We start from the raw sequence: 25,933 nt of genomic DNA, 5'->3' as shown, positions 1-25,933 counted from the left end.
GCTGAAACTACAAAAACCTGAACAGAATGGAGTATAAGGAACTGTAGTTGGTTTATTTTCTATTTTCTATTCTTTTTTTTTTTTTTTTTTTTTTTTTTGTATTCCTACTAGATTTTTTTTTCTGTGAAGCGAACAATAATTTTTTTAGTTTTACGAATTTTCCAGCAGAAAGGAAACCTATATTTGAAAAATCCAGACTAGCTAACAGGGAAAAAAAAAAGCAGCACACCAGAAGATATCTCACCCAGCTTATGAAAACAAAAATTACTTTGCTGAAAATCAGGTGATGGAAGAAAAGAGTCTTTCAGACTATGGGGATAAGGATGGAGTGCGGTCATCACTGTGACTCCGAAAGAAAAAGAGAAAATGTCAAATGATCATTATGACCCAACTTGCAAACATCGTGTTATGGTGTGAATGTCATTTGGATGTACTGGTGAGCCCTACAAAAACTGAATGCCTTTTTAACAGAAAAATCATTAGTGTTTCTCTTCAAAACAACAGACTGAAGAATAAGCAAATTACAGAAGCTATCTGAGGTAGCTGTGTAAAAATTGGAAACGAGGCAGAGAGAGACCTTTCAGTGAAATACAGGCAAAGGTGAAGGAGTGGAAGCTGGACAATCTAAAGAACCCAGGAAGAAATCCAAGGAAATCACCAGAAAGTAAAGGGCATGGCAGTAGTGAAGGAGATTCTTCGATCCAGAAACCTCTTGCTTGTTGTTCTCATTCCACTTCTGCTGCTTCCTCTGCCACTTCTGTACCCCTGCAGCGTAAGTACATTTTCATTTTCTTTTTTTACAAAACCTCTGAGTACTGTAGGCACTCTCGCTGGATAAGACAATGGTAGCCAAAAAGAGAGGCAAGAATCTAAAGAAAACCATTGCTCTTTGAAATATCAAGGACTCAGATTTGAAGGAGTGAAAGTTGTTGGACAGTCATCACAATAACAACCAGAGCTACTATGAGCAGTGTCACAAGCAGAGATGAAGAACTAGGTGAAGACTTATTTTAAGACAGATATATTGCATCTGTACTGTTTCTTCAGTGGTGTGTATGAGGGAGAGGTATTTAAAAAGAATACTTGGAGTGTCTTTAGTTTTTAATATCAAATATTAATGGAATAACTTTCTATTTGGTGCATGCAGTTCAGATGTTCAAGTGAACTGGGAGCTAGGACTCAGCAGGACAACACATGACATCTGCTACTAGAAAGCAAGCGTAGGTACCTCTACTGACATGTTGCAGTTCTGGCATTGGCTAATAAATGATAGCTCAGAAGTATCCACTACCACACAAAGGAGGGAGTATTTGCTTAACACATAAGCAAGGCAATGGGAATGAATAACCCTGCTTAACTTTTCTTCATGTATATCTCTGCCATGGTCAAGCACAAAATAGTAGTGCACTCCTACCATATAGAAATGGTGATGTTCAACTTGCCAGCATTTGCAGTGTTTTAAAAATTCTGCAGCTGTGGCTTTCACAGTGCTAGACATAAATCTGGCTGAACGGTGCAGCAATTTCCATCCTTTCTTTTACCCTGTTAAAGATTAATTCTTCTTTATAGCGCTACAGGATTTATGAATACTACTACTGTTATCAAATAACAATTCAAAGGATTAGAAAGCTGAAGTTTTTTGTTTGGAAAGAAAAAACAGGATTCACAGAAAAGATAATGCTTCTACACCGGTGAACTGTATTTTACAGTTTGAAGGAGTTCTCCTGCTTTGAAAACAGCTGCTCTCTTATAGTTGTTCTCCATCTTTTGTGACTTGAGTGTGAATGAATGACAAGAAATTGAGCTTTCTTCAGAGAACAGTAAGGCCCACCTTTTTACAAAGTCCTTTTTTTAAGAGGGTTTCATCTCCCTCAGTACCACTGAAAGGGCAACATAAAGAACAGATTTTCTGTGACATGCTTGTATGGCACTGAAACAGCAACATGCTCCATATCCCCTGAGACCTTCTCTTAGACAACACGAGATTCACTGCACTGAGATTTGTTACCTGTTCTTGCTCACTACCAGACTCAGAGGAAGTAAATTCTCTAATAACCAAGGAATTTGTAGTGGTATGGTATGGTTTTGAAACAAAAACTGCTCTTACTCTGCATGTGTTCCACTGCAATATTATTCTACACTTCATAGTGTTTCTTTACTGCAAAGTGACATGAAAAGTCATCAGATGATATTTTGCATTCATTTTGCATATGAGGGAATGACTGCAGATGGGAAAGCATAGCTGTAAATCTGGCCCAGAGCTGGACAAATATTTATAACGCCATTAAGAAAACATCTATATTTAATAAATTTATTTGACAGGATACTATTCAAGTGCTTTCAGCTAGTATTTACTTTGTTACAACAGTGACTAAAATTGCTTCTTAAATCTGAAGATTAAATTTGCCTCCTGATAATTTTCTTATATTTTCACTTATCAGACAATTACAGTAGCTTTCAGTCTCATAGAGAGCAGAATTACTAGGTGAATTATGTTTGTGTTTCTGCAAGGAATCAGTTTACAGCCTCTTTGGTCATAGTACAACTCTGGAAATGGGGTAGTGTTATACATGTTGTGTCAAGGGACATCAAAAGGAGCATGAGGACTCAGAACTCTTTGTAGATAAGGTTTACAATAATAAAATAATGTCCACAGGTGTTTTTTTGTTGTTGTTTAATTATTTTTATCATTTTCTGATAATTACACTGTGACCCTGTCAGCAAAAAGATAGCAGACCAGAGACTGAACTGTCACTACTTTGCATAGTTTAACCACATACTAAAGTGCAAAATACGCATTGCAAATTCTTATATGGGCAAATCTTGAATCCGGAGTTTATTGTTAATAAATATTCTGAGATCCTCGGATTGTTTAGCCACAAAAGTTGTGTGTGTTATCCATATTATGGAAGTTTCAGCCAAGTCATTCTTTTTGGTCTTCTTTGCCTGTAAGATGCAGACTGAATGGAGGTGGTAGCCCCCCAGCCATCACATAAAAGCTCACAGCATTGTATTTTCCTATTTCCTGCTTAATTCCTTTCTCAGGTATATATAACATTTATTTTCACCAGTACAAAAGAAGTAAAAAGAGTGAAAAAAAATTAAATTACATAGACATTATTTCAATACATTGTTTATTAGCTGTGGTAACCTTTAAAAAAAATACATAAGTTGAATTCAATTCAATAGAAGATAATAATTTAGTTATTTTTTCAAAAGAGCTGGTTTAGAGCACTGAGAGAATAAATAACAATAGCAGGAAATAAGTACCACAAAGATTCAGCACCTGTCCCAGTTAATTTTTGATAGAGATGTGTCTTCCCTATGTCCTATCTCATTTCCACTATTATTACTCTATTGCTACACACATACAGACAATATAAAATAACTCCCTGTACTCAAAGAAATTCCAGAGAAAGATATTTTTGAAAGCAGAAAAAAGTTTGGGGTCAGGTTAGTATGAAAGGATTATTAAGATTTTTGTCAAAATATATCTCTAAATTTTTTTATATCTGCTCCACTTTAGAATAAAAATTAGCGCTGTTTCATTCACAAGAGTTTTGTCTTTAATACTGCTGGACATCATGAAGCCCATATAAAGAAAGAAGCTTGTTAGCAGAAATTAATTATTAAAAGAAAATATATATATATATATATATATATATATATATATATATAAATAATACATATTTTATATATATATATATATATTTATATATATATATAATAGTCACTTGGTCAGTAAAAGAACCCTATCCTTTGCTCTCTGTGGAATATCAACCATGAGGCTGAATGCGGTTAAAAATGACCAAGCACAAGTTGGCTAATGTTTATGAGCCCGTCAATCAGTACTGTGATTCACACCTAAAACTGTTCTGTCTTTAGAATAGAGATTACTAAAATCTCTAATCCCCTTCACTTCACTTCCATATTAATTCAAAAACTTTGGCTTGTTGTTTTTTTAATGAGGGGTCACTTCAAACTGCTACAGCCTAAAAAGCAGTCTTTCAGTATACCGACTCTATTTTAAAAAATGCGTTCATCATAATCCATAAATATTTTACTAAAACAAAATCTCCCTTATCCATTATAACCCAGTACTTTCTAGCCTACCTTACAGTGTTTGATCTTGCTAACAATGAAGCTACATCTGCAGCAAAATCCTTTAATGTGATATGTGATCAGAGAGGACTAGTGGAACCTGTTTTGTCTATCTTAAAACATAAAACACTCTCCTATAATGAGTAAAGGAGAGGAATATGCATGTTTTTGTGTGCTGCAGAATTTCAAACATACTTTTCTACCCAAAAAGAAACACTTCAGAGCAAATTTGTTAACTTGTCCAGCAGCATTTCAGATACTCTCAACAGTCTCAAAAATCATTGGCTTCATCTGATTCAAGAAAATTATATTTCTTGATATCTCATTTTCTTTTTTTTTTTTTTTTTTTTTTTTTTTTCTTTTGTTATTTTTCAGGCTCTAGTTGCTTGAATTAGGACTATTAAATGTTATACTTTTCTGAAATAGGAGTGAGAACAAGCTCTGATAGATAACTTGAATCCGTGTTTCTGAGTAAGCTTGGCTGCAGTTTTTAAGCAAGTAAAAGAAATGATACGTGGTAATACATCTTGAGCTTTTCTCTGGGTCGTGTTCTTCTTGTTATTACCATATGTTGTATTAAATTTAAAAACAAAAAATAGAAGAAATGGAACAGCTGAATGGGATTCTTCATACATCAGGAACAATTACCTGATTACCTGAGAAAATACCATTAACTGAGTATTTTCCAGAAGAACCACTGTGTAGCTTTCCCTATTTTACAGCAAATGTGAATGCTCTTGCATCACTCTGAAAACTCCTTGTTCCCATGCTTGCCCAATGTTGGGAGAAAAGCCAGGTAGACATACCAGCTCCATCAGCCCAACCTGAGAAGTCATGGAGAAATTTTTGGTACATTTTGGGTTATTTAAATCAAAGAAATTCATCAGTGAACTTGGAACCATGATTTTGCTGATAAATAAGATTACCCAAAGATTTTGCCCTAGCTTATGTGCCAAGATTTTTGTTGGCAACATCATCAGTTTGTATCTCAGATTTCACACCCAATCAGCTTTGCTTTAGGAGATTCTTAGGAGCCTTGTTGAGTTCTGAGGTGCTGACACAGGCTGCCCAGAGATGTGGATGGCTCATCCATGGAGACATTCAAGGTCAGTTTGGATGTGTCCTAGGTAATTTGATCTTGGAGATGGTAGCCCTGCCCATGGAACTACATGGGCTTTATGGTCCAGCCATTCTATGATTCTATGATCCTTGTAGTTCAGGCACCCTCAGCCTGGTGAGTCCTGTGAAAATATTCACAGAGGCTTTTACAGAAGGTGGTATGACAGCAACATTTAACAATGGTGTTTTCTCCATACAGGAAGCCTCATGTGCTTACGTGTTGATTGTGACAGCTGTATACTGGGTATCTGAAGCAGTACCGCTTGGTGCAGCAGCCTTAATTCCTGCTTTCCTATACCCACTTTTTGGAGTCATGAAGTCCAGTGAGGTAAGACCACTGTGCACATTTTTGTCATCTCATCTTTTGAATCTCAGTTAAATATTCAAATAAAACAAATTTTAGTGGACTAGCAACAATGAGTCTGGGAGGAGAAAACATGCATCTTACATTGTGTAACTTGGGCCAACGAGCCCCTTCTTGTACTGAAAGCTAAACATAGGAAAGGACATGGTAGCCAAAGAAGTGTCCATTCTATCAGCTACTGCATCATCAGCACTTCCTAACACATACTGCACCATGATTCAACCTTTCACTTCCTCCAAACAGCACTTATAGGACCAACTGGAAGGTTTACTTCTAATGATGGATGGAAAATCAATAAGCCTTACAGAATCAGAGAATCAAAACATGGCTTGTGTTGGAAGGGACCTCAAAGATCATCTCGTTCCAACTCCCCAGCGCGGGCAGAGTTCTCAATCACTAAGTTGGGTATTAGTTCTGGTTACCCAGGATCCCTTCCGACATGGTCTTGAACATTTTCAGGAATGGGGCATTGACACAGCTTCTCTGGGAAATCCATTACAGTGCCTATAGATGATGTACAAGGTATGAGGCTGCATATATTAAAAAGTATTACCATACTAGAACTTTTTCCAACCAATAATTCTAATACTGCCTTGAAGCCATCAGTTCTAAGGAAAAGGAGTAGAGGTACAAAAAGTCTCTTTGATGCATTCTTAACTTGCTTAACTGAGTTTCTCTTGAATGTCATTCTCTTTCATGATATGCCAAGAATTCCTTCAATTTCATCTGCAGCTTTTATTCCTTACATTTTTCCATCTCCCTTCTTTTTTTTTTTTTTTTTGGAGTGAAGCATCATCACTTACTTAATTTATAAGAATAAGAAATACAGAAATACAGGTAACACAGAAGAATATACATCAACCATAAGGTTGGTTGAACTTCTAGCACAGTCTGGCAATGTGCATACTCATAAACATCTGGAACCAAACATAAAACAAGAGTTTATGACCTCTTTTATTCCTTCCAGTGTTGCAACAACTGTATAATATAAACAGGTACATTTCCCCATTTGCATGTTTCAATATTTTCATGATCATCTTAATGTAAAGGTAAAGTAGTTATGCTTTTTCATCACAAAACACTGCAGCATATCAGAGAAAGAAAAGGTAGGGGCAGCCTCACAAATTCAATGTAATATCAAATTAAATGACATTGGGATTACTGCAGAGAATGTATTATTTACTTTAGGAACAGAAGTGAAATCCTATTTATTAAAATAAGCAAAGCTGATGGTGCTGCAGTATTTCCAGTCTGCTGCTCTGAAGTGCCATAGAAACTGGGGCTTATACCTTGCAGTTTAAACCACACTTCACTCACAGGGTCTTGGGAGCATGAGTCTGGATGTGTGTATGTATTTATTAATAAGAACCTTAGTATTCACTTGTTTCTCAAAATTGGCTGTGAAAGGGGTAAAGCAAAACAACAGGTTCTTTGTGCTGCTGGTTTGGTAGATTCCTTTCATTCAGTTCAACATTTTTTGAACAAAGTATTAGGAAAATAAAGTTAATGAGAAAGAAACCAGTAGAAGAAAGAAAAAAAAAGAAGAAAAAAAAAAGTGATATTTAAAAGCTTTGGCACACAATCATGATGGCCAAGTCTATTAAGGGCACTGTGGGTATTCATTAAATAAATGTAACTATATCCTTAACACTTACTGCAGCATGCACAAAATAACATTAGTGTCAGTTGTATATTTTTATCGAAAAGTGTAAGAATAATGGAGGAAGATGGAAGAAATACTGTTTTAATTGTTTTAAAATGGTAGAGACTACATTTGTTTACAGCAAGTTTTAAACCGAAGAGTCCGTGTTTAAGAAAAAAATTGCAGACATAACTCATGAAGAATTTTGTTTAAATAAAATGAAATATTCAGATATATTCCAAACACTCATTTATAAATTTTATTTTCTCCTGTTTTGTTTGTTTTCACAAAAAAGTGCTTTTTTTAAAAAAAATTTTTATTTTTGTTATTTTTGCAGTCACTTCACAGAGTATCTTCTCGTGATATAACAATTCCCACATTCAAGAACTTTGCTTTGGAGTTTTTCCTGCATTGTTTCTGAATATTTTCTTAAACCAGCTGTTGTTTTTTGCTCATCCCTTCCAGATTGAAGTTCTCTTTATTTGAAATTTTGCCTTCTTTCTCTAACACAATGCAGGCGGATTTCCACTCTGGAAAGTTCTGGCGCAGTATCTGCAGACCATCATCACAGCAATATCACAACCTTTCTTCTTTGTATCCACAGAGCATGTCCCTAAATAGCTTTTCTTCTTCTTTTTTTTTTTTTTTTCTGAAGCCACAGGTTCCAGAGATGCATGATATGCCTAACAGTTGAACATGACATAAGAAATGTAAACAAGGCAGACAATGATACTTCCATACCAAAAAGCAAATGAAGCACATAAATAAGGAGCTGTCAGAGCAGAATTTTGTGGCTGTTTCAATTTGTGCCTCGTGGAGTATAGTTAACTCCAGGCAGTAAACATCCTGTGTAAAGAAGTAAGATTTCACTCAATCTCTTCAAAGCTGAGAAATCTACAAACAAGTGAATATGGAACTCTATTATTTATAAGTAGCAAATGAAAGAGATTACAGAAAGCATTATGACTTCTGAATTCTTCAGTTTTCCTGGCTGTGATTCTCCATGTGGGGGTGTGGAAACCCACAATATTTCTTACTCTTCAGCATGATCTCTAAGTAGGCTACTTACCATGTTTTTTAACTGGTTCTTTCCCCATGTTCTTAATACAGGTGGCTGCTGAATATTTCAAGAACACAACTTTGCTACTCATGGGTGTCATTTGTGTGGCAGCTTCTGTAGAAAAATGGAATCTCCATAAACGTATTGCTCTGCGAATGGTCATGATGGCTGGAGCAAAGCCAGGCATGTGAGTGCATCTTCAGACTTCAGGGTAGTCTGAAGTCAATAGAGACAGCTGGTAAAAGCAAATAATTCAGGCTTCTCTATCCACAGGCAAAACTTAGCTGGGTTTGGGGCAACTGTTCCTACCCACTATCCCTGTTAGAATTTGAAAGCTTTCAAACATTCTCAGCAATCTTTCTGCCACCTCCTCCTCTTCGACTGATTACTTTCTATTTTCTGTTGATTCTTTGTTCCTGATCTCTCTGTTCCCTCTTTGTCTATTTAGCAGTCATAAAGTAATTTTTAAGGTATCCCTGAATGCACTGGAAATCACTGTTTTTCATGTCACATGCTGGTTTCCAAGGGGAGAAGCAAAGGGTTTTCAGTGATATATGATCTTATGACAATTCTTAACACAAGGCAGCATTTAATCTATGCACACAGTAGTATTTTGGCACCAAGAAAAAAGAAAAGATCCTATATGCTTACCATTTGAATAATAACAATGTTAGATAAGAAAGCCTTTAGTATTCGTGAAGGTGCCTCAAAGTCTCACTGTGTTACACTCCAGGTTGCTTCTTTGCTTTATGTGTTGCACCACGGTGCTTTCCATGTGGCTTTCCAACACATCCACCACAGCCATGGTGATGCCAATTGTGGAGGCAGTGCTCCAGGAACTTGTGAATGCTGAGGAGGAGTGCGATGTCATCAGTACCGCAGGCAGCACTATTATTGAAGAAAACAAGCCAAAAGGTATTTACCAATATGGGCCACTTCTTTTTCTTATTTATCAGTGACCAGAATCATTGATATATATTATTTAAATGCTACCCAGGTCAGAGCTGTTTGATTTGTACTGCCAAAGATATCAGTCCATTCTTTTTCTTTTTGCATGGTGATATTTCTTTCAAAAATGAAAGACAATTTTGCCTTGAAATGTAGCAAAGGCCCAAACACATGCTCTTTGACTATCCCTTTCTACTCCTGCCCTTCCAAGCTGCCCAGTTCAGAGATCTTCTGAAAAGATCCCAGAAAGAAAGAATTTGGGAAGGAAAAAATCACCAGTTTCTTTCAATTCACATATTCCAGGCTGAACAATGACGTCATCTAACCTTACTTAAATTCCTGCATCGAGGCCTTACGTCACATAGATATCATAATAATATCTTAATTGTAAGAGGCATGCTCTGGGGACAATACAACGCAACAAAATGCTGTGTAAGTGTCACAGAGTAACTAAGAAGGCTCAGACCAGCTTTTTGTTTGCAATAGCTCCTCCAAGTTCAGTCACCCAGACACTCAGATCAGTTCTTACCAAAAGAACTGCTTCCTGTTCCTTCTTTACAGGTCTCAACGAAAAGCATGAGCAACCTTCACTGGAGCTTATCTTCATCAATGAGGAGTAAGAATGAACCCTGTACGACTGGAGATTTGAGCCCTACACAGGTTGCAATGAAATGAACTGAGGAATAGAGCAGGAAGGGCATGCAAAAGCTTATAATTTGATTGCTTTAGATGTAACTGACACAGAAGGCTGATATGAGAGATGGGATTGATGTAATTGTCTGGATCTCATTAAAGTTTGCTGGGATTCTTTTTTTTTTTTTTTCTTTTTACTTTCTTTTTTTTTAATTATATTTTTATTTTTTATTACCATTGTAAAGTGAAGAAAATGACCACTTACAGAAGATACTTGAGGGAAGCTTTAACTGCCACAAGTATTCAAGAAACAGATGATGGCAGAGGGAAAAAAAAATGTGTAAGACTTATTTGAATACAGCCAAACTTCTTCAGAAGTTTGAAATAGTTTCAACCAGGCCTCTACTTTCAGTAAAATAATAACAGATAAAGGAAAGGACTAATTTTCAACTTTGAGTTATCAGATAAACCAGTCAGATACACAGGAGTCTATACAAAGTTCTTGTCCTCCAACTACAATACAGGCTAAATTCTGAGAAGTGTCTTCTTAAAAGGTATGGTGTTAAAATATGCAGTTTCTCCATGAGCAGCTTCTATTTTATTCACAAGAGTACAAAATGAAAGAGAAATAAGCTCTGGTTACACCATTTAAGATTTTCTTTAAAACATTATCATTCAAATAGCTCATGTTGACAACTTTAAGTTAGCCTGCAAGTTCTAAATAGCTTTCTTATTATCCTGAAAACTAATGAGTTTTCTAATATTCTGTCTTTACATTCACTCTTTTTATCCCAGACATATTTTCTTCAGTATAAAAGAAACCTTTCAGTTTGGTATTATGCCATTAATTTCTTTAAGACTTACTGAAAAATATGTGAGAAATATTTCATAGCAGAACTATTATTAAAACAGTATTAGTTGAAAAAAAAAAATAATCCTGAAATTTACTGGGGAGAGAGAAGTAGCCCATGTTCTGAAATTAAATCTGATTTCAATGGCAAAGTTAAAGCTTGCTGTTTTGTTTGCATGGATCACATGCTACCCATGACAGATCTTAGTGAAAGCTTTAGTGTGGCACAGGACAGTGCTCATAAAAAGCATTCAAGAGGCTGATGGAGGAAGAATTTGACTAGAACAAGATAGAGGTAGCGTTGGCTTGACTGGTAATTCACTTCCTGGAGAATGGAGTCCATTCCTAGAATAGAGTATATGCTACTGTGAATACATACAACTCTCCTGGATTGAAGTGGAACTGTCTTTCTACTAGGCTAGAGTCCTATGGAACATAATAATTGTTCCCATGTATCTACCCAAGATACCACAAAAGAGATACTAATAATTGGTATTCTTTACCATTTTAATAGGCATTAAATCTCTTGTAGCTGTTGCTTCTCAGGATTCGTGCCTTTTGAGGGAGCTGGGTGAACAGAACTTTTTAAAGTATATTTTCCTTTCTTTCTTTTTAGTGCTACTACTACTGACTTCAGCTCCTTGATGCATTCAAAGGTATTGTCATAGGTAGTACCTGTATCTTCTGAGCTACCCTATTTGCTAATACCATCAGAACACAGCCCACACAGCACTACAACAACTCCTTACTTTATTTCAAACAAGAAGCGATTGCTGTTAGAGAATGCGTAGCACAGAATGTCCTGCTTTGCATTTAACCTACCAGCCGCCTTGCACAAATCACAATGGGAAGCATTAATGCCATAGGGTTTGTTTCAAGTACTGCCAAGGATCCAGTCAGTAAACTAATAATTCCATCCAGAGTCTCAGTTTTTAGCAAGTTCAGGTAAGGACTTTTATTGCCCAGTTACCATCAAGTCCTGCAGTTGAGATGCCTTGGTTTATTTGAACTACACATCTTACAAAGGCAGAGTCTTTAGCAAGGGCACTGTTAGATTCTGCTACATGGCAGAGGGAAAAACTGATATATATATATATATTGAATATTAACATCACTTGAAAATAAAAACAGTATTAACAAATAATAATTTCATGTTTTTTCCAGTATAGTTTATAGCTAAAGATTTGGTGGTTTTGCTTTGTTTTGTTTTCATTTGTTTGTTTGTTTTGAAAGCCCACAGGCCATGAGTTTTATAAAGCAATATCAGTCCTAATCTAAGTGCCCCTAGGAAGAAAGGCTAATCTAAAGGTATTTGCCTCTTTACAGACTATGAATAGTGTGCATATGATAGCCAACCCAATTGGAACGATGAAATCCAATGGGCAGCACCTACCTCAGGTAAGGAGATGTTAGAAATGGAGGGTGAAGAAAGGGACAGAAGAGTATCTCCTGTTTATCACTACTACATTTTTACTCCTTTTAAGCTGCTTTTAATGAAATCATTCTCTATCATCTTAACAGTGGTTACTTTTTAACTCTATGCTAATTCTTGCTCCCATTTAGAATCCCACCATCACAGATATATTAGTACAGTCATCTTCCAATAAGACATTTCTGAATGGCTTGTAAAATTCATGTAGCTTTATACTCAGTAACATGACCACAAGTTTCACTTCTTATTTCACTCTTCTACCCACTTGACTTCAGCAAAGCCTTCCTGGAAAATAGTGCAGCAAAAAGAAAAAGATCAATCCTTGACTCACAATGTTCTACTCAGAACTAAACTAACAGCAGACATGGATCATTTCATTGTTCAGTCAGTAGGTTTGGCAGTCTTAGTATCCATCTCCTTTTTATACTGCCAAATATTCTCCATCAAAATCCTCTACTACGTTAGACAACTGCAGTATTTCTACTTTTCCTCAGTGGGTCCAAGGAGTAACTGTTTTTTCTTCTACCATAGTTATGTAATTCCTAAATTGCGTAAGTTAATGTTTAGGAAAGATTAGACTAAAATCAACACATGCATCTGCATTAGCAGTTCTAATGAATCTAAGTGCATGTTTCTAAACTGAAGTCTAATGCACTACTCCTCGTATTTAATTTCCTCTTGCACCCATTTCCCATTTGCATTCACTGATTATTTTATGGGTAGCACACTCTCCTCACTTTTAACCTACAGTGATGTGAACCAGAGAACTCTGACAAGGATGACAAGCATGATTTACAGCACAACTGATTTTATGACATAAACTTAAATCCAAATTAATGATTTAACAGATCTATTTGACTCTCTTAATGCATTTTACCTGATTGTAAATTAAACCCTCAGTTGCATGTAAAGTGCTCTGATTTTCTCTACCTTTACAACATAACTGCTTGATTTAGTAGCAAGGAGCCTTTTCTGTCACTGTTAAGAAAACTTCCTTTGGAACAATATTTTTTTGTGGCTTTTCCTTTCATGGCCAAGCCTGTTTCACGCATTTTCTGAGAATCATTCTTTATGAGAGGCCCTGAGCCAGTCTGAGTGCCAAAAGTCCACCAAGCATTTGTCTGGTCGCTGCTCATAAGCCTTAAGGATTACAGATTCCTTCTGCTGCAGTGCTGGCATCCTGCCTCTGCAGGCCACAAAGGTCTTTTGGTATCCAGCTGAGATTCCAGTCAGAACTGGAGCTGACCCAAACTGTGGCCAGAAGTCCGATTACTGTCTATTCTATATTTCTGCCATGGACCAGGCATTTTCAGGCTGCTAGACAGGTTTCAAGTTCTGATCCCAGCTAATACCAATGAAGAAAAAAAATCTGTTCCCTCTTATTAGTACATGGCATTAGAGAAAGTAGGGAGTGGGCTGCTGTTCTAATCTCTTGCTCCCCTTGATCAATGCATCCCCTCACAGGCTCAGATACTAGTCCTGCCTCCTAAGCCCTCTGAACAGGACCTGAGCTCTAAGTACCGGTATCAGTCCAGACATGACCACATGATCTGCAAATGCCTCTCACTGAGTATCTCCTATGCAGCAACTATTGGAGGACTGACAACCATCATAGGGACTTCAACTAGCCTCATATTCTTAGAGCACTTCAACAAGTAAGTGACGTGGGTGAAAATGTGATTGGTCAGTATCATCTCTATGGCTTTCCCTGTGGGTTATCTCAGGGAATTATTCTATGATATTTCTAAAGACAATTTTATTTCCTTCTCTAACATTTTTTGTTTGTTTTTTTTTTGCCAATGATTAAAGATTGTAACAGGGAGCTTAAGTTAATACTTCCTCCCATGCAAAATAAAAATTTCTCAACATTTTTCTTGTGCAACTTCTTCTGATATTAAAAACTGATTATCAAGAAGGCAGCGTGCACCTTCAGAAATTAAACACTTACTAAAAGTCACAGAATCACAGAATCACAGAATCACAGAATTACCCGGGTTGGAAGGGACCTCAAGGATCATGTAGTTCCAAAGAGAAAATTGTGCAAAAGATGAAAAGTCATAAAACTTGCTTCAAGTTATTTTTTGGCTTCGTAGAAAGCTGGTTCTCATGGTGAGCCTAGAGGCATCAGTGATAATACTTGTGCTGTTCAATGTGCAGTGCAGAAATATGTACATTTAGAAATGTAGCCTTACACCTTTGCTTCATGGAAGATGGGAAGCAACTCTGAGCTAAATATTTCCTGTGTCACATATGCCCAGAGCTCTTGAAGGCATGAATGTTATCTCTGCCAGAAAGCCAATGGAATTTCTCCTCATACACTGATATGTAACCAGGCTCAGACCTTATTCTGATCAAGAGCTGCTGCCATGGCTGTAAAATTATCCTGCATTTGACTTTTTGAAATGGCAGCAGCAATGATAACTATATTAGGAATCCATCTTTAGCCCACAAATTTGGATTTCACAACACTCCCAAAGACCATGCTTTTTTGACACTTCCACCAAATGCATATATTAGATATGTTTGTCAGAACCTATCAGACTGCAGTGATTATTTTTGTGATCTGGAGTAAGACAGACATAGAGATTCTGAGTGAAATCATTCTCAGTTCTATTGATACTAGAAAGACTTTGAACAATAAACTCAGATAGAGACAGGATTTCATTCCTGATAATTGCAGTGATTGTTGAAATTGGATAGAGACTCCAGACCATCTGGACTTGAAGGTGTGAAGTCCTGTCTGGTTCATCTCAGGCATGGTCTATGACTGTCATTTTTTGACAATGGCTTTACTATGAAGAAGTATTATATTTGTCACATTTATACAATGATAACATTTTTCTTTCATGCTATGACATATATGAACATAAATATATGTTTATGCATCTGTACATATTGGAGGTGTCATTTTACCATTCTAAACTCTCACATACCGTGTTTTTTTTTTTGTTTTTTTTTTCCTCTTTACAGCCAATACCCAAATGCTGAAGTGGTGAATTTTGGAACCTGGTTTTTGTTCAGTTTCCCCATTTCCCTCATCATGTTGGTCCTTACTTGGTTATGGATGCATTGGTTGTTCTTGGGCTGCAAGTGAGTGCAAGACATTCAAGATGTATTGATTAAAAAAACAGGGCATCACTGACCTCATTAGAGTGGTTCTCATAAGAGCTTTTCTAGTTCAAATGATTCAAGCTAAGGTACAACTTCCTTCTTGGTGGAAAAAATTACAAGAGGAAATAATATTTTTTAGTTGTGACAGATAGGCAGCAGTGCACACTATTGTTGCTTAAGAGTAAAGTGCTTAGGTATTGCTGATGGAAATCTTTTCTATGCATTCAACTGATTTTTTATTTAAACTCTTATAACTGGGTCTCATCATTAGCCAAAAATCTTGATAAAAGTCCTTGTGAAAAGGTACAACTGAAAAGATGAATAGGAAAAAATAATGGCAATTGAACAATTTACTTTTCAGATCTGCCTCCAGATAGATGAAGTTAATATAAGATCAGTTAATAGTAAACAAACTCCATTCATATATTTGATTTTAAAGGAAAAAGAACTCTCAAGCTAAGAGGTAAATACCCCTTGATACCAGCAGGCTCCTGAGTTTCAAAAGAAGAAAAATTTTTTGACTTCTAGATCATTTGTATCATGTATTCTCTTTGCAGAGGCACTCAGCAAAGTTAATGAAAACTGACAAAGTATATGCATTTAGAGTGGATTAGTTAATCTGCATTAAAATGTATTGCATACATATTTATTCAGAATTAAAGTGGCCTTAATTTAATTTAGTTTACTCTTAAGAGTAAGATTAACTGACATCACTAATTTATTTCACCTATGACAATGTATAAAATGATAATCGATTCTGCTTGCAGCTGACCTTGGGTAGATTTGAGAAGGTAATTTAGAGGTGAATAACTTCCATGTCCTTCAGACAGTCCCCTGAGCCATTTAGTTCCAAATTAAAAGGCTAAAATAAATCTTTTTTTCTTTCTATTTTGTTTAAATCTTATTTATTTATTTAATCTTGAGAGGAAACAAGCCCTAACACTACCCTCAATTACTTTCTACTTTTTAAAATAAAAATCATTGAAATTCCACATCCAAGACCTCATGCTGATTACTGTTTTTGTAGATAATACCACAGACCGAACCATTATTGACTTCTTGAGAAGTGCTAGTTGGTTCCAAACCTCTTAAATCTTTGTTCATTTAAAGTCATTAAAGATTGTGTTATGTTAAGCGTGTGGATACAATGCTATAACTTCACATTCTCCTAAGCCTAGCAACACTGAGAACATGTTGAAACAGATGTTAATGCTTATATATAAATGTTTATTGGATTCCCATAAGGTTCATGTTGCATGTTCTTCTTCCTAGGAAGCCTCATGTTGTTAATCTAACTTGGACTAGACTAACTCAAAGGGGGTGGAGAATAGACTCACCAAGCAATTATTACCAAAAAGGTAGAGCTAGGATTAGAACTGTCATTATGAAAGTGGCCATTAAAAAACATATTCCTTTTCTCTTCCATGATCTACATTACTGATGGTGAATTTTACTGGAGTCTAAGGGAGAATTTGGCAAGGAAATTTAAACATGAACAAGAGGGCTAAGTGTGTTTAAAACAAGAGACACATATGTACTCATTTGCAATGAAAACAAAATGAACATGAAAACTGTGACATTTTTGTTAATCAGAGATGGTCAACCTGCATCTTTTGGTACATAAACTATGCAGATAATTTCACCTTTGTCAAACACCATTTGGCCAATGTGGTAGCATAGGTCTCTCTTGTGGGGCAATGAAGGAGACATTAAAATAGCAGGAACTTAAAAAACAGAACATTTCACTCTCAACATACTTTATTTTACAGCTGCTGCAACCTATTTTAGGCTGGCTTAGCTGCAGAAGTTTCTCAACCCACCCCCTACACCTCTGTCTAATAGATGCTACAGCTGGAGCAGAAAAACAGAGCTGTGGCCCAAAGCATAGCAAAGGGACATAATGGGAAAGAATAAGAAGAAAATGTTAAAGTGAACTAAAGAAGTTCTTTCAATTAGGAATTCCTAGGCTTTGCTATGGCATGAAAGCTAGCTACATAAACTAGGTCCTTTGCCTAATTTGCATATAAATATATAGCAAGATTAAATGTTCAAATATTAAATGCACTTGTGCTTGTATTTCCTGGCAGTTATACAGGCATTTTTCACCAAGAGAAAACATGCTGACTGTCTTGGTTTCTGTGGCAGAGGCAATGTGTTCTTGCTCTTGGTTTGGAAACTTCTAGGAACAGTAAAAGGTCACAAACAACAGTTCCCCTTCCCACTGCCATCAGGCCTTGCCCTGATCACACCTTTACCCAAGAAGAATAGCAACTGGAGTTTTCTGTTTTCTTCTTTATTATTATTTCATTACAGCCTTTCCTTTCACTTGATGCCTTTGTCTAGTTTTACTGTGCTATTTACTTTAGCTTTAAGGAAACCTGTTCTGTCAGCAAGAAGAAGAAAACTAAACGGGAAGAAATGTCAGAGAGAAGAATTCATGAAGAATATAAGAAACTAGGAAATGTCAGGTAAAACAGAACTCAGGAATTTGCCTGTCTAGGCGAGACTACATGCAGAAATATTTCTTTGAATTTACATTTTGATTTGAAAATATTGTTATATCTCATTATAAGCATAATTATGCTTATTGTACCTTTTAAAAGATTTAATATGGAGTGCTTAGAGCGGAATAGAAACATGAGCATTACCTTGTTACCACATTACAACAGATAATGACGCAAATACATAACAAGCATTTATAAATATTTTCCTTTAGCACCTACCCATTGACCAATTGAGTTGAAAATAATGATGTTTTTAATTCATTTTTACTGAGTTTAGTCGGTTTACAGTTGAGAGCCAAATGCAGAATTCCTTAATTCAAATTATTATTATTTTTCTAATTTCTTTATATTTTTTACTTCTTCTGTTATAAACTTTTCTGATTCCTTATTTCTTCTCAAATCTGCTCTCAGGTTTTCAGACTGACACCTGTATAGTTAGTTTGGTTGATTTTGTTTCTAGCTATCCTGAGATGGTGACTGGATTTTTCTTCATCCTGATGACCTTGCTTTGGTTTACTCGTGAGCCCGGCTTTGTACCAGGCTGGTCATCATTTTTTGAAAAGTAAGTGTTGTTCCTTATGCAACTACATCTTCTGACTTTATGCCGTAAGTTTTGTCTACAAAATGTTACTATCCACTTTTAACAAGGTAGTGAAAACTGAAGACGTTTTTTAAATTTTAGAATTCCTGCTTTCTAAACTACAGCTGTTCACACAGTAGCAAATTGTGTTCTTGCTTATGAGTTAGGCAGAGAGAACTACGCAGACAGATCAAAACATATTTCTAATGTAATAAGTAGGAAGTACAGAAGCTGAAGTTTAATGCATTCATAGAGATGGTATCACTGGAATATATTGATTGTATAATTAAAATTAAAATCTGTTCATTTTTGACAAAACAGCATATGTTTGAGAAAATGAAGTTTATCAAGAAAATATCTATTCTGGTTGAATATTAGACAGAAAAGTGAAACAAGTAATGTTATTGTTTTGATTATAAATAATATAGGAAAAACAATATATTTAAGTAATGTAAATGAACAATACATACCAAAGACTATATAAATTAATTTACATTTTCTTTGGATTTCTTTTGCATAAGATCATTTTGATACGTTATCCTAATTTTAACTGAAAAATGGTCTTTACTTTTGGGATTTCCTGGGGGTATTTGTAGTTTGACACATCTCAAAGTATTTTATCAAACTGAGTTTTAGAAGTTTAATTTAAAAACAGTCCTGCTCATTTCTAAGGATCATTTAAGCTTGGCTTTTACTAAGAACATGTTTACTGTTTACCGTTTTTAGCAAGCATATTGTTTTTCTGTACATCAAAGTTAATAAATTTTTAAACAGAAAGGAATTTCTTTTTTCACAAGAATGTTAAAAAATATTGACCCTGATTGCAGTTAGCTAAATACATATTGCTATATTGAATAAAAATCTTATTTGTATCCTTGATGTGAGAATATATTTTTCTAGAAGGCTGTTGCTAAGACTTCAGATGTGGAAATACAAATTCAGCTCTAACTGCTTGAGCACAGGGTTGGACCTGGTGATCTTCAGACTCCCTTCCAACCCCAGCTGAGTTGCAATTCTGGGACTCTGTAACTGCTAGGACACGATAGTTTACAAAGGCTTTGTAAGTGTGTTTTTATGATAACCCCACTGCTTCTTTCTCAGGAAAGGTTACCGGACTGATGCCACTGTTTCTGTTTTTCTTGGTTTCCTCCTTTTCCTCATTCCAGCAAAAAAACCATGCTTTGGAAAAAAAGAAAAAGGTAAAGTACAAGTAGCAAGAAAGAAATCTGACATATTTTTCTTAAATTATGTTTTTATTTAATTATGTTTTTCTTTAATTATGTTTTTTTCTGGTCTCTGCAAAACAAAATACAAATACATTTTAATTGTGGAATGGTAGAGATATTTCCTCTGATACCACCCCTTACATCAGTCTCCTTTTGTTTTCTTTTACTTTAATTCATGTGGTCTTATCCAGCAGATTACCAACTGGTTTATAGAGTTTTCAAAATTTAAGAAGGAGTTTGAGGAAAGATTGAGAAGTAGTTCCATATTGAGAATGCAGAGATCTGCAAAATTGGCTGAAGATAAATTATAGTAAATAATTTAGTCTTTATTTGCATGGAAGAAGTAAATGATAATCTCATTAAGAAGATGTAAAAAAAGGTTGTTGTAACAGTTGTTACTGTCTGGCAGTTGTAATTTTTGGCAGTGCTCCTCTTGCAGTCATCCCAGCAATAATAAAGATTAATTATTAATGTTTGTTTTTGATGGTGTTCAGAAGTGCTGATCTGCTGTGCCAGACTTTCAGCAATCATTTGTGAAAATATAATTACCTGCATAGTTTTATGTAAAAATTACAAATGTGTATAGATACGTTTGGTGTTTGTTTGTTTGTTTTTTACTGAAATACATGCAAAATACTGGAAAACTAACACACTTTATATTTTACTTCCATAATATACTCAAGCATCTAAGCAAACTGTGTCATCAGCTAAAGCCTAGGAGCATAAATGCACTTTATTAAACTTCTTGACACAGTAGAGAGAGCGAATGCCTTCCTTTGTGAAAATAATCCAATTGTATCTCCATCCTGTAATCTACAGATTATTTGCACATGCACATTCACAACAGAGAAGATTGTGTCTTGAAAAGCTGTAGCATAAAGCAGAAGGGTTTATAACTATTCACATCAACACAGCAGACAAGGAGAGGTCAGGATATTTGGAATCAGTATGATGCAATTTCTGAAACTGAGATAACCAGAGAAATAAACTGAGCTCTTTTTCACTTCTCATAGACAGTACTCAAGCTTACTCCCATGAATACTGCATTACTACCAAGTAGTGTGAAATATGGAAAGATCTTTACATAAGTGCCAGTTCACAGAATGAATCACAGAATCACACAGAATGACCCGGGTTGGAAGGGACCTCAAGGATCATGTAGTTCCAACCCCCGTGCCTAGCAGTATTGATCAGTTCAGTGTTGATCATGCATGTAACTTATTTTGATGTAGGAGATAATGAAAGGTCAACAGACACCAACACACTGGACCCCATCATCACTTGGAAGGACTTTCAGAAGACCATGCCCTGGGAAATTGTAGTGTTGGTTGGAGGTGGCTATGCTTTAGCAGCTGGATGCAAGGTACTGATTTAGATTATATTCCCTTTCTTCAAAATTAATAATAATAATAATAAACCAGAATCTCTATCCTTATGTATGCACTCCAGATTGAGATTACAATGCAGAAACTTACAAGTTTGTACACCAGCTCCCTCAACGGAAAGATACCTAACTAACAAAGATGGTTAGGACTCAAATCAGTTCTGTAAGCATAGCCATCTACTTCCATTTCAGATGCTCTAGAAGAACTAGATATTCCTACATGGCTGGCAGAAGTGAAAGGATCTGAGGGACACATCTGAGGGACCCTTTCTCAATGAACAGCTAAACAGCTTGTGGGAAACATCTCAGCTGCCACAGGATGCTTATATTTAAAAAACAGTCATGCTCTTCATGCTGATAAGACAAATCACACTCTGGGCTGTACCGAATATATTTCCTCACAGTACAATCTATGAATACATTCCTATCTCTCCTGCAGACACCTATCTGCAGACAACTTAATCTGCATAACTTCATCTCAGCATTTTACCAGCATTATGCAGTCCTTCATTACCAATTTATAATACTTCAGTTCATATACTGAAGAGAGGAGAAAAATCAGCCTTAGTGCAGATTCAAGTTATTAACTGTCAAATGTATCTCTGTGGTACTATGGACAACTCTTTATTAGACATTACATGGAAATCCAGTTTACTGAACAAAAGGTAATGGAGAAAAGATTTATCTTACTTTTGTTTACTTGCTGGTGACATTCTCTGATGCAAACTATCCTGAAGAAAACAATCACCTGGTTGACAAACATCTTACTTAGTTATTGCTGTGCTTATATCTTTTCCTTAGACCTCTGGCCTCTCTACATGGATTGGACGCCAAATGCTGTCCCTGAGCAGCCTTCCCTACTGGGCTGTAACTCTACTGGCCTGCATTTTAGTGTCCCTGGTAACAGAGTTTGTTAGCAATCCAGCAACTATAACCATATTTCTACCTATTTTATGCAGCATGGTGAGTACAAAAAACAGCAGTGTTGTTTCCTGTTAGATCTGTGGCACTCAGTTCACATGAAATTTATCTTTCATTCTCCAGCTCCACACCCCCAAAAAAACAACCTAACAAAAAATAACCTCACAACAGCAGCTTGAAAGGCAGCTTTAGTCCTGATAAATTTATTCAAGACCTCTAGGACAATATAAAACCATAGCTTCTGCCATGAGGGATAGATAGGCTAAATACAAGGTGACCATGCAATTGAAGCCTATGAAATGAAGTCTAAATAAATCTTGAAATATCAATGTTATTTTAAATGTTATTCATTAGTTAGTACTCACCCACTCACCACATGTAAGGAAAGACAAGTTAAGAATTTCATATCATCAGTTGAAAATGGGTTCAAGGGTGTGATCTGGCAAGCATGCTATCATATAACATCAAAAGCAGAGATTACTGTAAGGAAGAGAGAAAAAGTCAGCATATTGATGTCAAAGGCAGAGAAAAGAGATGCAGATTTTGTTCTATATTGGAATAGCAGCTCCAGAAAACTGTCTCATTTCTCTTCTTTTATGTGATGTGAAACTTTTCTTACTAAGAATGTAGAACATGAATTGTGGTTACCTGCTACAACAATTTTATGAGATTGTCCCTAAGTACATCATGTGAACAACTCTGAAATAATATGAATATAGGGTCAGATGAAAAACAAATAATTGTGTTAGTATGGCTTATGAATACAAATTTACCTCTGTGCTCCACAGAGACTCTTCTAAAGAGAAATTTAGAGTGGTAATCTACTTCCACTAGTCTGAACTGACACCTTAATTCAGGCTTTCTTTTTTGACTCTGAAAATAACCTGGAGATGCTTCCTTCTCCAGTTAGCCTTAAGAATACTATTCTCCTTAGAAGGAGAACAAGGCTGCAACAACACAGACTAAAATGCAAAGTTTCACCACCAGGGAAGGCTGTAATGCAAGAACACTTCTTTAGACGACTCTAAAAGTATGCTCTGATGGTATTGCCTCCTCACAGTGCAAATATGGACCACAGACAGCTAGGTCCCAGATGAATAGAGACTTGTCATTTATGAACTGAGGGAACTGGGATTGTTCAGTCTGGAGCAGAGGGGGCTCAAGAGAGACATTATAGCTCTCCATGACTCCCTGAAAGGAGGTTGTAGCAATGTGGGAGTTGACTTCTCCCGGATAATGATAGGATGAGAAGAAATGGCCTCAAGCTGTGCCACAGGAAGTTTAGGTTGGATATTAGGGAACATTTATTCTCCAAAACAATACTTGGGCACTGGTACATGCTTCCCAGAGAGGTAGTTGAGTATTTGAGGAATGTGAATTTGGTACTTCAAAACATGGTTTAAGTAAGCAAAATTAGTGGTAGGTAGAAGGTTGAGCTAAAAGATAATAGAGATCTTTTCCAACACTAATGGTTCTATGATTCTACAGTTCTTTCTTAACCACGGCTAGGAAGACTTTACAGATTGGTTTCAGTATCTTCAGCAGCTGAAATAAAAAAATAAAAATAAAAATTCATAATGTCAACCTCATATATATATGTCAACAGCATAGAATGACATGGGGAACAAATAGGGAAAATGACAAAGGATGGCCTAACAGTAGCAGTCTGCAACCACTGTGGAGTTATTTCAGTGTTAAATATCTCAACAGAAATCCTCTGAGGGTCACCAGCTCTGAATTACACCATAATCCCAACAAGCAAACAGAAATACTTTCATGCTTATGTATAGAAAATGGGGGAACTGAGATTCATGGCTTTATTATCTTTATGTGAAGCGGAGTAGTTTTTTCCACCTTATTTATGAGGACTGGCTTTTAAGTTAAGTAAAACTTTTCTCCCTTCTCTTCTCCTTCCAGTCAGAAACCCTGCTTATCAACCCTTTATACACCCTGATTCCTGTCACCATGTGTATCTCTTTTGCGGTGATGCTGCCCGTGGGTAATCCTCCAAATGCCATTGTCTTCAGTTATGGGCATTGCCAGATTAAGGATATGGTGAGTCCTGGGATTGGTTATATCCTCCCATACTTCATGCAATCCCTATGCCTTGTACCCACACACAGCAGTCTACAATAGTGATGATTCCTGGTACTGGTGTTAATATAGTCATATTGTCTACTCTCCTGCTATGCCACAGAGGTGACAGATTAAGGACAGTTAGATATCAGCTGTAGGATATACATATTTCTCATCTTTGCCTTTTTGAACATAATGGTCAAAGAGGTATCAAACAACAGGAGTACACAAGACTTTGTGCTGACCTGTTATGACAAGCACAGTGGCAGTGGCAGAAGCAGCAGACTGAACAGTAGAGTGCTTGGGGAAGTCAGGAGAGTAAAAGAAATCAGCTTTATCATGTTGTTCCACACTAAATCACACAATTATCACCAATCATGCAGTTATCACTCTTCTATGTGTGGTTTAAAATCCCATTCTGATTATGTGATTGAAAAGTTCAAGCAATAAACTAAGCAGTTTTCTGATGAGCTGCATAAGCCTCTGACTATCAGTCCTGAATATTATTACAACTTTCACTCTGATGCATAACACTCAGTTCTTTTTTGTTTGTTCTAGAAATTAGTATGCATTATTACTATACATATAAATACATAGAAATATATTCAATATATATATACAAATATATATATACAAATATATATATACAAATATATATCAGGGTTCTTCACCTTGCCCACTGTTACCTTTTTTGCCTTCTCAGTTTCTGTTTTAACTAATTTTGATCAAGCATCACTGATGTGTTCTAATACATTTTGTTTTTGCAGGTGAAAGCTGGTCTGGGAGTAAATCTGATTGGTCTGGCTGTTGTCATGGTGGCAATCAACACATGGGGAATCAGACTCTTCCAGCTGAATACTTTTCCAGAATGGGCAGCAGTAAGCAATGTCACTAGCCAGACATAATATCCAATAAAAAAGAAAAAAGAAAAAAAGTAGTGCAAGACCAAAGTGAGTTTAAAATACTAAATATAAATTGCATATATGAAAGAAAGGAGAAAAGCTGTGCATATGTAGAACCAAGATCCAGAGTAAAACCACAAAGAAAACCCACAGGGAGATTTTCTGCATAACTCTTTCAGTTCTGAAAGTCTATGTGAGTTACATGAAGAGATTAGTTTTCCCCTATTGTTGCTTTCCTATAAGACTGGTGATACTGGACTCCAGTACAGAATACAAGTATACATACACTAGTGTATTCAAGAGTTGACTTCAATTTTACTGTTGACACCTACAGAGAATGAAAAGCAACTCTTCTTTCTAAACTCAGAGTTATCTAAGCTTGCTTCTTTTGAAGGCAAATCCTTCTTCTTCTTTTGAACTTAAATCATCAGTGTGTTGGAAAAAAAAACAAAAAAAAAACATTCTGCCAGTTAATCAATACGACCTGGAAAGAAATACAGCTACCAATCTTCAGGTACAACATTTCAAAGGGATATCAGAAACCACAAAACAGACAGGAAAGAGAAGTCTCCTGATCAGGAGAATTGCTTTTTTGTTTCGTTTTGTTTTCAACAGCACTAGTATAAAGTTTCCAGTATTGCAGTACTTACAATCCCCAATATAAAGTTTTGATCAATATCTTCTCTCCTTATTACTGCAGTGAGAGCTTTTTCAGCAAAGAAAACTGTGACCAGAAAAACATTACCTGGCCAACAGACCTATTACTCTCCTCATTTTCCTTTCTTTTCTTTTCTTTTCTTTTTTTTCTTTTCCCTTTTCTTTTCCTTTTCTTTTCCTTTTCTTTTCTTTTTCCTTTCTTTTTCTTTTCTTTTCTTTTTTCTTTTCTTTTTTTTTCTTTTCTTTTCTTTCTTTTTTCTCCTCTTCTCTCTCTTCTTTTTCTTTTCTCTCTCTTCTCTTCTCTTTCTCTTCTCTCTCTTTTCTTCTCTTCTCTTCTTTTTATTCTCTTCTCTTCTTCTCTCTCTTCTCTTCTCCTTTCTTCTTCTTCTCGTTCTTCTTCTCTTCTCTTCTCTTCTCTTCTCT

The 25,933-nt window shown here is 36.0% G+C and overlaps 1 protein-coding gene across 1 annotated transcript; it reads left to right on the top strand.

Moving 5' to 3' along the window:
• The first annotated feature begins 673 nt into the window (after positions 1-673).
• On the top strand, positions 674-25,619 carry SLC13A4 (solute carrier family 13 member 4). Its single transcript, XM_015866446.2, has 16 exons — positions 674-772; positions 5,420-5,548; positions 8,337-8,473; positions 9,020-9,201; positions 9,796-9,850; positions 11,334-11,373; positions 12,044-12,115; positions 13,614-13,804; positions 15,120-15,239; positions 17,627-17,728; positions 18,225-18,326; positions 19,446-19,543; positions 20,803-20,933; positions 21,756-21,917; positions 23,793-23,930; positions 24,719-25,619. Exons 1-16 carry the CDS (start codon positions 674-676, stop codon positions 24,854-24,856), a joined length of 1,896 nt encoding a protein of 631 aa, XP_015721932.1. The 3' UTR covers positions 24,857-25,619.
• The last annotated feature ends 314 nt before the right edge of the window (positions 25,620-25,933 follow it).

The sequence above is a fragment of the Coturnix japonica genome, chromosome 1 (genome assembly GCF_001577835.2).
Source record: "Coturnix japonica isolate 7356 chromosome 1, Coturnix japonica 2.1, whole genome shotgun sequence".
Lineage (NCBI taxonomy): Eukaryota > Metazoa > Chordata > Aves > Galliformes > Phasianidae > Coturnix > Coturnix japonica.
The sequence above is the reverse complement of the archived record's forward strand: the minus strand, read 5'-3'. Positions and strand labels throughout refer to the sequence as shown.